This window comes from Tauraco erythrolophus, chromosome 1 (genome assembly GCF_009769465.1).
Source record: "Tauraco erythrolophus isolate bTauEry1 chromosome 1, bTauEry1.pri, whole genome shotgun sequence".
Taxonomy (NCBI): domain Eukaryota; kingdom Metazoa; phylum Chordata; class Aves; order Musophagiformes; family Musophagidae; genus Tauraco; species Tauraco erythrolophus.
The window spans coordinates 124945551-124957591 of NC_141465.1; the positions used below are offsets into that span (position 1 = coordinate 124945551).

At 48.7% G+C, this 12041-nt stretch overlaps 1 protein-coding gene across 2 annotated transcripts in view; it reads right to left on the minus strand.

Annotated features, from left to right (window-relative positions):
- Nucleotides 1-11797, minus strand: part of AMOTL1 (angiomotin like 1) — a 71659-nt gene extending 59862 nt beyond the window's left edge. Inside the window, exons 1-2 of one of the 2 annotated variants that reach the window (XM_086614023.1) lie at nt 11713-11797; nt 9161-9211 (exon numbers count right to left, since the gene is read on the minus strand). In XM_086614023.1, coding sequence (XP_086470149.1) covers nt 9161-9211; nt 11713-11797 — 136 coding nt within the window. The remainder of the gene's footprint in view (nt 1-9160; nt 9212-11712) is intronic. The other variant, XM_086614028.1, reaches the window with a different exon arrangement.
- Between the last annotated feature and the right edge of the window lie 244 nt (nt 11798-12041).

Below are 12041 nucleotides of genomic sequence, written 5' to 3' on the forward strand. Positions count from 1 at the left end.
CAGCCCACCTCGGCCCTACTGCCGAGGGTCCAGCATGGGGAACATCATGGGAGAGTTCCTCGTGTATTTGCACCACACTTTGTTCCCATTCTCAGGGACGTGAACACTGACTGGGTTGAGTGGTCCCTCTGCATCCTTCTCCCAGCACTAGCCCACAGAGGAGACCTCTTTTCAGATGACTGGTGCTGCCGGCACACTCCTTGGGTTTCCCCAACTCATTGCTCCAACCTCCTCAGTCCAGCAAGATGCCCAGTGATGCTGGAATTATCCTTTCCGTTTGTGCTCATTTCTCCCAGCTCTTAACACATCGACAAGCTTTTTCAGGCCCCAGAGGGACTGATGGTGGCTTCTGCCTCCTGAAATACTGTGCCAAAGAAGTAAAAGCAGGTGGAAATGCAGCGACAGGCTGAAAAGGAACATACCCAGTGCCACCACAGCCCTGTAAAAGGAACATGGCAAGATGGGAGCTGGCTGGATGCCATCATCGCAGGGCTGGAGGGATGCAGTGGGAATGCCTGGCAGCTCCAGGCAGTGGGAGCCTGCTGTGAATCACAGCAGTCTGAGGCGTTGCTTTTTCGAATCGCAAACCCCAGCTTTGCTCAATGTTGCTTAGACGTACACAAGACATGGGAAAACTAGAGGATATGGGAAAGGGGCAAAGGAGGAAAAAACAGTGGTGGCGAAATCAGGTTCCTCAGTTCCCTCATCTGTGCATCTCCTGCAGCAGCAGCTACCCCAGAACTGTGTTTCCTGTGTGAGCTGAGCGACCCAGAGGTGCCCTTCCCTCCGTGTCGGCGTGCAAGGCGAGGTGACAGTCAGGTGCTGTCCCTGCGGTGTCTCTGAAGCAGCTATCAGGTGTCTCCCTGAGGTCACCCAGTACAGGCTCAAACAGGAGAGCGGAGAATTGCAAATACGCTGCTGTTCCAGGCGGGGGCAAGGGACCCCTCGCACCCCTGGCCTCCTCAGGGGAAAAACCACAGGCTAGTGCTTGGGGTACCGGACTTGGACAAGAGAGAGACTTTCATCTCCCTTGTCACCTGCAGGTGCCCTGAGTATCCCAAAGAAAGTTAAGCCCAAATTGAGGTTTTTGAATGCCTAAATCCCCTGCAAAATCATGAGGAATCTTGACAATAGGTATAGTTAGAGACCTCAGTCCTCTGGAGGAACTGGCCTTCGATTTTTCAGATTCTGTATCCGCACTCTCCTACCTCCCTCAGAGATAAATGTTGACTTTTCTTATAGGCGTAGGTGAATCTTGAACCTGCTTAGCTGTAAACGAAGGTGAAATTTTGCCCTCAGCTTGTTAGGTGCCTGTTCACAGCGGTGGACAAAGTTGGATGAGGGAACTGCTTGCTGTGCCCAGTTCAAAATGGCAATTCAACAGCTACTTTTTGTCATGGTCTGACTTTATCACTCGGTTGGGCAAAATGGGACACGTTATTTTGGTTACTCTGCTCACAGTCTGTGTCACGGCAGACTGGGTACAATCTGGCCATACTGCCCTGGGCCAAGCAGACCCAGCCTGTCCAAGGGCTTATTTTATTTCTCATTCTGGCCCCACAGTCTATGCTCCCCTTTTACCTACTGCTGCATGATGATCAGTGATGATTTCAATGCTAGAAGAACAAATATATCAAGAAAAAGGATTATCTGCTGTCTTGTCTTTCAGTAGCATTACCAAGACCTCGTGAACCATGCTGTTATGTTTCCAAGGAAAACAGCCTTTTTTGTCTGCCTAGTGTCGTTTCTCTCTTCCTCCCCATTATTCATTTTCTGGTGCATATTTCCAAGTGATTTTAAAAGTCTTTTTCCTGTTCAACTCCATTTCGATTCGATAAACTAAGGATGGCAGATTGGAGAGGGACTTCTATAATCCCTCTGTGGTTTGGTACATCCGATAACTGCTGGAGAGTTGTATCTGCCCGGGAGGGCAAGGCAACCTCTGCTCAAGCTTCTCCACTTTGCAGCTCCACTAATTATATGTATATATTTATTAAATATACATATTAAATATATTGTTCCTCTAATCAATTTTGGAAAAGCTCCACTATTTTTACATATATATATTTATATATACATATATTTATATGTTTTATGTTATTTCCCACTGAATTTGGAGAAGGAAATAAATTCATTCTTCCACCCCTTTTGGTCCTAATTTGTTCAGCTGGGGCCAAGTGCCACCACAACTCCAAGTGTCAGGTCAGTGGAGCGGAGCTGACAGTGCCACCTCGCTTCACTACCTCCCTCCAGCTTCTCCCTGGTAACTACGGATCCAGCAGACACACATGATCCTCAGGCTGGAAGCACATGTCTGTTATACTCTGCCGTGGAAAGTAAACATCTCTCTTGGATTTCACACGCATTTCAGCGAGCTGCGTGGGAAGGGAGAAGCATTTCCAGGTGCCTCCCTTGCTCAGCCATTGGCAGCCCCTTGGATCATTCAGCATCCCTGCTCCATCCCGAATCCCTGGCAGCTGGGGAGGTCGGAGCGGTGGCTATTGCCAGACCCAGGGCTGGACCACCGAGGCCCTGCAGAAGGGACACAGCCATCCCAAACCACGGGTGTGCCCAGGGATTGACACTCGTTACGTTTGCACCCACCCATGCGTGTAATCCCACAAATTCCTAACGCTGCAAGCAAACAAACAATTGTCCCGCTCCGCCTGACACTGCGGCAACCCCAAATGCCTGCACACAGCTTCATTTCTTGCTGCCACTGCTGCTTCTAGCAACAGCCGATGGGCAGCCGGAGAGTTATTGCCCCGTTAACGGCACCGCCTGCGACACCGGAGCCCACCACCACCGAGGCTGGAATGAATAACCACAGGGCGATGTCAAGACCACAGCAAGAGCTGAATCAAGAAATCAGAACACGCTGTGTAGAAAGCTTCGCCCAGGTAAGTCTGATAAATAAAAGCCACAGAGCCTTTGACATGAAAGATGCCCTTACCATTATCCCAGGTGGAGATAATCCTACCTCTGCTTGACAGTCACAGGCTTCACCTGCCCCACAGACACCCTTCTGCCCACCTGCAGCATCCCCGAAGCACCTCAAACTACTGAGCAGAAGCAAATCCTCTTGCAGCACTGGAGCAGCGCTTCCTAAACCGCATCTGCAGAAGGTTTTTAAGCAGTCTTACTACCAGGGAGGCAGGGAGCTCAGCAGCTCAGGGAGCCCCAAAGAAACCCATCCTGCTAAATTAATAGCCACTGTTAAGATTTCCACAGTGACAACTGTGTATATTTATCAGATCCCCCCTGATACACACTTAACAGGCAGCATTGTATTTGGAGGCAGCAGAAGTATCTCCGCACATCTGTTTTTCCCGTTCTGCCAAAAAACTTTCATTTTTCTCTAATAACTTGACCTGTTTGGTTTCTGGCAGAAGATGGCTAAGTAGAGCACTCGCTCCCTGGATTCACTCCAGTACGAGATGAGGTCAGGATAACAACGAAAAAGAAACAGCTGGATGGCTATGAAGCAGTGGGAGCAAACAGGACAGGGACCAGGGCTGCTTCTTTCCTTCCCTTTGTATTTATCCAATGGGATTTCATTCCAGGATGTATTTATTCCCCCGACAGACGATATCACACAAACAGTGTTTCCTGCAAGCCAACGTTGTGGGGAGGCTCCTGCAGCAGCCCCACTGTACCCAGGGTGCAGGTACAGCTAGCTAATCCCTCCTCCGGTCACTTGTCGGGAAATGTGAGGCACCACAAATCCTAGGGGTTTCCACTGAGATATTGCATCTCCTACACCAGCATTTTGATTTTGATCTTGATCTTGGCAAGGGGGAGTTCATAACCCCCACTCCCACTTTATTTTTACATATCATCATGTTCTCATTAGTCTACCCAAGGCTTTCTGGGCTGGGGGCTTTCACCTTGCATTTTTCAATCAGTTGTCTTTTTTTTTTTCCTGATATTTAGCTAAATCATCTTACAGCAGCAAGCAGATAAATCACCAGTGGGGTGGGAAGGAGGTGGAAAAGAGGAAAGAGATGAGGGAATGGAAGAGAGGGAGAAGACATACAAGCATGGGAGAGAGACAGCGACACAGTCTGCACATGTTCCCCTGTTGTTGAGAGAGTTTCTCTCTCCCTGACCTCACTTTCTCCACGGCCAGAAATTCCACTTCAGGACTTGCCAAGGAGACAATGCAGCATTCCTCAGCTGGGCCACAAAGCAAGTGTGAAATGTTCTGTTTTAATCATTTACAGAAGAAAAGGAACACAACAGTCACTGTCTGATTCATATCTGCTGAAATCCAGCAGCCAAAGCTGTGGGAGAGGAGAGACAGATGAAGAAAGGAAAGGAAGAGGAGGTGTGGGTTTGGTTTGGTTTTTCCCTCTGGTTAGTCATTGTGGACCTAAGGAAAGACAAGAAGAACCACATTGGATTATACCAAAGTTTAAGAGTCTCTTTTGTCCTCTCTCTGGTGTGGCCTCTGGTAGATGACTGCAGAGAAAATCCAAGGAGCAGTACAAGTACAAATGCTATTTCCTCTAGTACGTGATCCCGTTTCCCTTCCTGAGCCAGAGGTTGTAGCTGCATCATCAGATTTGAGAGCCCTTATAGACTTTTCCTCCATGATGTTCTCTAATGACTTTTTGAGCCCATTCATACTTTTAGCACCCTGGACATCCTGTGGCAGTGAGTTGTACAATGTAATTGTGTGCCGTGTGAAGACATGCTTCCTTTGGGTTGTTTTAAGCCTTTCCTTATTTCACAAAATCTCAGACTGGTTGAGGTTGGAAGGTTCCTCTAGAGGTCATCTGGTCCAACCCCTCTACTCAAGCAGGGCCACCTGAAGCCGGTCGTCCAGGACCGTGTTCAGGAGCTTTTGAATATCTCCAAGGATGGAGACTCCACCACCACCCTGGGAAACCTGTGCCAGTGCTCGGTCGCACTCATTATAAAAAAAGTGTTTCCTGATTTTCAGAGGAAACCTCCTGTGTTTCAGTTTCTGCCCATCACCTCTGGTCCTGGCACTGGGCACCACTGAAAAGAGCTTGGATCTGTCCTCTTTGCACCTTCCCTTCCTGTATTTATATACTTGGATAAGATACTCCTGACCCTTCTCTTCTCCAGCTGAACAGTCTCAAGTATCTCAGACTCTTCTCATATGTGAGGTGCTCCAGTCCCCTCATCATCTTTGCTTCTCTGGACTCTCTCCAGTATGTCCATGTCTCTCTTGCACTTATTTACTTCTATGCCATTCATAATTCTTGTACTCCTATCATATCCTCCTTCAAGCATTTATTTTCCACACCAGCAAGTTGCAGTTTACTCAGTGTCTGCTTTCATGGAAACTGCTCTGTCCCTCGGTCACCCAGGACTTCTCCAGGGAAGCCCAGAAATGTCCTCACTGCTCAAGGTACAGGTGAGCCATGAGCTGACTTACACAGCAGCAGACCACAGAGAGGTTTCCAAAGACTGGACATGGCAAACAGATTACCAATCTTTAAGACGAGGAGAGAAAGAAGAGTTAGGAACTGATTTCCCAGTCATTGTTAATTCCATTCCTGGAAGCACTGGAATGACCAAAGGCTTTGCAAACATGTAGAAAAGGAGGATATGAGTAATAACCAGTGCAGATTCAGCAAGAACAATAATCTTCTGTAACAAATGTAGATGAGGAAGGAGGTGCAGATGCCATATATGTTGGTGTATAAGTAAGGCTTGTGATACTGTGTCATATGGTATCATAAGCAAGAGAGGGACACCTGGACTAGAAGAAAGTATGACTAGGTGGCTGCATGACTGGTCAAAACCCTTCTTGGAGGTTAGTTACTCATGTTATGAAGCGATGCAAAAATCCTCTCGTAAATCTGGTACTGATCAGCATTTCCACGAATGACTCAAAATCCAAGCCCGGCTTTTTACATTCACAGTTGACAGCAGGCTGGGACAAGCTGCCAGAAAGCTGGACGCAGGACTGGAGGTCAATGTAGACTCTGATGAGCAGGAGAAAAAGGAAGCCATCCAGTGATCCTCCATCGGGATCCTCTTCCAGCCCCCGCAGACAGGACAAGAAACTCCCAGTCTGACCCATGGAAGGGCTTTTCCCTGCTTATACCTGCCCTTAGTAGCACAATGCACAATTGGCTTAAATTACAGAAATTTAATTAGACACCAAGAAAACCCTCCCGGTGCGGTGAAGCGCAGGGGCGGGTTTCCTGGGAAGGCTGCTGGGACAGGTTTGTTCTCCGTGTGGGGTGAGGGGTGCCCAGGAGGCCCTAGCCCTGCCTTCAGGCAGGAGGGAGGCGTAGTCGACCTCTTGAAGTCCCGCTCAGACTTGCCTTTCTGTGACTTTTATGGTGATGACGCTGTGTTAGAATACTGATGTTTTGTCTCAGGATGTTGTTATTCTAATGCTGCTTTATTCTTTGCTCCTCCATTAAGAGCTCCTGCTGGTCAGGTGGCTGGTTTGACCAAAGCTCAGTATTTTTGACCCGATATTCTCAGGCCCTGGTTACACGACCACTTCAACACAGCATAAATCTGGGCTACTACATGTTCTTGCTCTTACCCCCTCTCTTGCCTGGCACCGCAGACCACGCAGCTGCGCGTGACTCAGGTCGGGAGACTGATCCAGCTGAAAACTCACCAGCTGGGAGGGAGGTGAGGGGAGGGAGCAGTTTTCTATTACTTGTTCTGCTATCTCACATCCTTTGTCTGTCTTGTCTACCTTGGATGGAGCAATCATGTCTTGTGCTGTGTTTGGAAGGCAGAGTGGAAATGTAAGGTGATACAAGCACTGGTTTGAATAATCTTTTCCAGACTGAGGGATTTCTAATGCTGCTGTGCAGAGGAAAGCAGTGTCTGAGCGGCTCCTGCTGCCCCTCGGCTGGGAGCGAAGCTGTGCAGAAGCCCTGGGAGATGCCATCCACCACCTCGGGAGGCAACAGATCACACTGGATGGCACAGACTATTTCCCCATTAACACGAGGAGGATGCCAGGAAGCCGGTTGTCCCACATGACACCTCTGATCCCTGCCCCTTGACCAAGGGTCACCACAAGCCTCATCTTGCACATCTAAAACATCTGTCTGGCTGCCAAAGCATTTCTTTGCTACTCAACTAAAACCAACCAGATCTTGTTATGTGAGAGAGGAAGGTTGTTCTTTGTCACTGAATAAGTTTGTTAAGACCTGGGAGGGTTTGCTGAGGTCAGGAGAAGTGGGCATGTGTCACTGAGAGAAGGCACTGGTCAAGGGATAAGGTGAGGAAGATCCAGAAGGAAAAGAGCTGGTGGAAGCTATGTCACAGAAAACACATTTTGAAGTTACTTAACTTGTCTTAACCGCAATCAGGTAATGAATGAGACAGCCAAGGGAAGACTGTTGGCTTTATTCCCGTTCTCTGTTAGACACTCCTCTGGCCGAATGCATGTCAAAGCAGTCTCTACCCTGACACCAAGTGGAGAGACCTCACAAGGACTCCTTTAAAATACGATCCAGTGTATGAGACTGCCAGTGAGGACAGCTGCCGGCCCAGTCACCCCTTCACCAGTCACCGGAAAGGCATCATACAGTTTATAAGCATATTTGTATATAGGAATTTTTTCAAGATCCTGGCTCTTAGCAGCAGAGGTTTACAGCAGAGATAGTTACACGTGATAAAAATCACCATTCTGGGCTCCTGCAGTTTTTACCCTCCTATCCCAAGTTTCCACCAGTGCTGCATGTGAACAGGCTGGTATGTGCACACAGAGCATCCCTACTGGAGACAAGCTGAGTTTCAAGAGTGGCAGGGAAGTCTCAGAATCACAGACTGGTTGAGGTTGGCAGGAACCTCTGGAGGTCATCTGGTCCAACAGCCCTGCTCAAACAGGGCCACCCAGAGCTGGTTACCCAGGACCATGAGCCAGGAGGCTGAGGGGAGACTTCATCACTCTCTACAACTACCTGAAAGGAGGTTGTAGTGACTTTGGCATTGGTCTTTTCTCCCAAGTAACAAGCAATAGGATGAGAGGAAATGGCCTCAAGTTGCACCAAGGGAGGTTTACATTGGATATTAGGAAAACTTTCTTCACCAAAAGGGTTATCAAGCATCGGAACAGGCTGCCCAGGGAAGGGGTTGAATGACCATCCCTGGAAGTATTTAAAAGAAGTGTAGACATGGTTCTTAGGGACGTGGTTTAGCAGTGGATTTGGCAGTGCTGGGTTAACAGTTGGACGTGATCTTAAGTTTTTTCCAGCCTAAACAATTCTATGATTCTATGTCCAGATGGCTTTTAAATATCTTTGAGGATGGAGAATTCATTGGCCTGAAAGAGGAGAATGCCTTTTCCTTTGGAGGAAGGGCTGATGCTTGGTCATGCAAGGTGATGGGCATTGAAGTGTTAGGGAGTGGTCCCACCATGCTGCCGAAGAGCAAGGCCTGAGCCAAACATCTCTCCCAACACATCTCATTCACACTTTCCAGTATGCTCCATCTCCAGCCTTCCCCCATTTTCTCAGGAGGATTGCGGGTTTGATTTCTCTATTGCCTGCATGTCAGACCTCCAGGGCTGGGTGGATAGAACCCCTTGCAGAAACTTCCCATCATGCAGCTCAAATCCTCACCCCCACCTTACCTTAAGCACCTCTAACTCATCCTAAAAAACACATCTTTTTTGACCTTGGCCTTGGGATCAAGGGGATATCCCTGTCAGATAGAGTTCCCCCATGGATTCAGCCTCAAACCTTCAGCTTCCCGTGCCCATTTGAGGTTGTTTTCCCCATGGGTGTCTTACTCTTCAATCTCTCTTTACACACCTCTACTTCTGCCTTCCAGGGGAAAAAACACCCTCATCATGTTGCAAGGCACCAAAAAGCCACAGAAACTCCAGTGCCAGCAGTGGGCTAAACATCAAACCCCAGCCAAGAAGCAGTAGCATCCGAGAGCACTCTGCACCAGAAAGGTGGCAGCTCCTCACCCAGGGAAAAAAAATCTGCATCAATTTCACGCAGAAAGGTACTAAACACGGGTAGCATCGGGCTGTCCCATCCTTCTGACGGATGGCATTCAAAAGCAACACAGAAAGGAGGCACTGGTGATGATGAATTTACGCAGTGGAAAGCGTTCAGCAGCTGCCCTGTGTTTTAAGTCATCTCCTAATTACTCTACACCGGAAAAAAAGGAAGAGAAAACGTATGATGCATGGACTTACCCAGCTGATCCAGAGCAAAGAGGGCTGGAGCGCCTTCGGAGAGCTCATTGTCTGAGGGAAGAAGAACAAATGCTTGGAGAGGGAAGTGCGGAGAGCTGGGGTGACAACGCTGTTTTAGCCACGCTGCAGATAAGTCCCTGCTCAGCTCACTTCCACTTCACCCCCGACAGCTTTCATGTGTGTGCTTCTTTTACTCCAGCTGTTACTGAAAAACCTTGGAGTAAGCTCAAGACAGAGACTTGGCAGGATGAACCCTTATCCCCCTCCAGCATTGCCAAAGAGCAAGAGGTCTGCTGCCCTGTCTCTGCCCACGCTGGGATCCCCCGGCCATGCTCCCTTCTCCAGCCATGCCATGGCTCTCCAGTCCCTTTTCCCAGATCACTCGGGTCTCAGGGCATGGCCAGGAGCATCCTGCCCACAGCAGAGCTTTCCTGCGTGCTACAGACTCCTCCAACAACAGCAGCTGGGGTAGGTTTAGCTAACGGGAGCAGGAAAATGCTCCGGCTGGGATTGTTCAGAGGCTGAGCAAACCCTTGAGTCATCTGATAATAATATTGCTGTAGCTCAGTGCCTGTGGCAGGCTAGACCATGAGCTCTGGAAACTCCTGAGGCAGTGGCATCTCTCACCAAAAGCTCGTGGGAGATTATTTTGGATCCCAAGCCCAATCCCACCCATCCTCGCCTGCTTCCAGCTGCAGACCACAGTGATCAGAGATGTCTCACAGCCAGAAGGACCTGCAGACACATAGGAGTCAAGTGTTAAACGCCATTTGTGCCTTGGAGTTAGTGGGGATTTCTTCATTTTCAAACATTTCTTTCAATGTCAAAATGATGCTAAATTGCAGAAACTTGATTAAAAAAACGTATATATAGATTTGCAGAGAGTGGGTTTTTCCCTGTTGTTTTTTTGTTTTGGTTTGTTTTGGGGTTTTTTTTCCTTTCAGTTTCATGACATTGGTTCAGTGCATGGGTTAGACTAAAACAACTTTTGGTCTGGAATCTCTGGACTACTCTTAGGGGGTCCAAGGAAGATGTTTAAGAGGGCAGGTGCATGACATCATATGGTAATCCATACCTGTACATTTCTAAGAGATCTTGCCCCCCACTATAAAATGCTGTTATGCCCATCAGTCAGAAAAAGCTATGCGCCACAAATTTATGATAACAACAAGCTACATGCAGCACCAAAGGCCAACGTGTATCCACATTTAACTGTTTCGGATTTTCATAAACTCCTGACAGCAGCGACTTTACCCTCCTCTGCATTACAGACCCAAGCGCAGTGGGGTGCCAAACCCAAAAGCATAACCCAACCTGTAAATTGTAACACAGACCACACACATGGCAAAGATTTTAGAAAAAATAACAGAAGCAGAGATTGTCCTAATGGGCAAAAAGGACAGATGCAGAAAGCATCCCTGTATGGGTCCCTTGGAGCCACCCTGGCTGGGTACCTGCAGAAGAAGCAGATGTTCTATCATGTGGATGCCACTCAATGGTGCTTGGCTGGGGAGGCTGAACCCAGGGCAACTGGGTTCAAAAGCATAAACCTCCTTATCTAACTCAGCTCTCCTGAAAAAGGAGGTGATGCTACATCTCGGACTGTCCCCTTTCCCCTCCTCAGACATCTGGGTCAGCAGCGGGAGGCCATGGGAAACAGATGGAGATAAGCAAAGCATTTTATCAAAGTAAAATGTTTCCGTTCCCAAGGTGCTGTCATCTGGAAGGCTGTGGGTTTGTTTTGGTTTTAGTCCGGGGCACAGTGTGTCCCAGCCAAACAAGAAGCTTTGCCCAAGGAGGGGCAGCTTGTGCTGGCCCCAGGGAACAGGGACCTCTGGTGATGAAGATGAGCTGGGACTGAGCAGGGAGCACGTGGCTGCTTCTGCCAAATGTTTGAGCAGAGACTAAAAAGCAAACTACAGCATCTGGCTGGAAATTAGGTAGAGATGAACCAATAGAGGAAATAGTTCTGCTGGCTATTTCGCACTGATCTGCCCTAAGTGCTCTCCTGAGATTGGCAATTTCTGGAGAGCAATGGACCCCAGCCCGGGGCAGGCTGACACCTTGAAGGGTCCTGCACAGGGACCCTCAGCCGGGGCAGCCCCCAGCCCTCCTGTCGCTGCTGGGACAGTGTGTCTCCCTGGAGCCATCCTAAACTTTTCCACCCAAATATGATTTAAGAGAGAAGGCAGTGTTTTACTAGCTCTCCTCCCCAAACACTGTTGTCTGCAGAATCCTGCTTATGGAGAAAGAGGGTGGTTGCATCTAGCACGTGGCATATTAACTTGCCAAAAGGTGGATGTTGGGATTTCTTTTGACAAAAGGCCACTCCAGAGAAGGAAGACAAACCACAGATCGAGTGCCTGTGTCGGTGTGCCAGCTCCTCGCATGACACCGCAGTTTTCCCATCTTCACACTAAGTACTGCCTAGCTCTGGACATGGCCCAGCAAAACCCCTGGGACCACTACAAATGCAGCAAAGGGCAGCAGTATGCCTGGAAGGCTCCCAGCATGTTCACTGGGTAGATTAAAAACCAGCAATCATGTCCTACCTCCTTTCACACTGGTAAAGGGATGGATCCCACCATGAGACAACCAGTTGGTTTCATCCAGCTTCCAGCTTTCACCAGGGTCCATCTCTGATCTGCAGCATCAAAGATCTGCTTGCAATGCCTCCTGCCGCTCTCTCTGGGGAATAACCAGAAGATACTCTGAGTGCCTGTCGTGATCCACACCATGACCAGCTGCTGAGAAGCTTCCCTCAGCAGAGGAAAATGTCTTGCTGGTATTTCAGGAAAAAAAGGAAAAGAAGAAATCGCATGGCTCACAGGGGGCTGTTGGACCAAGGAGCAGCTGACTGCCCAGTCTTCACTTATTGCAC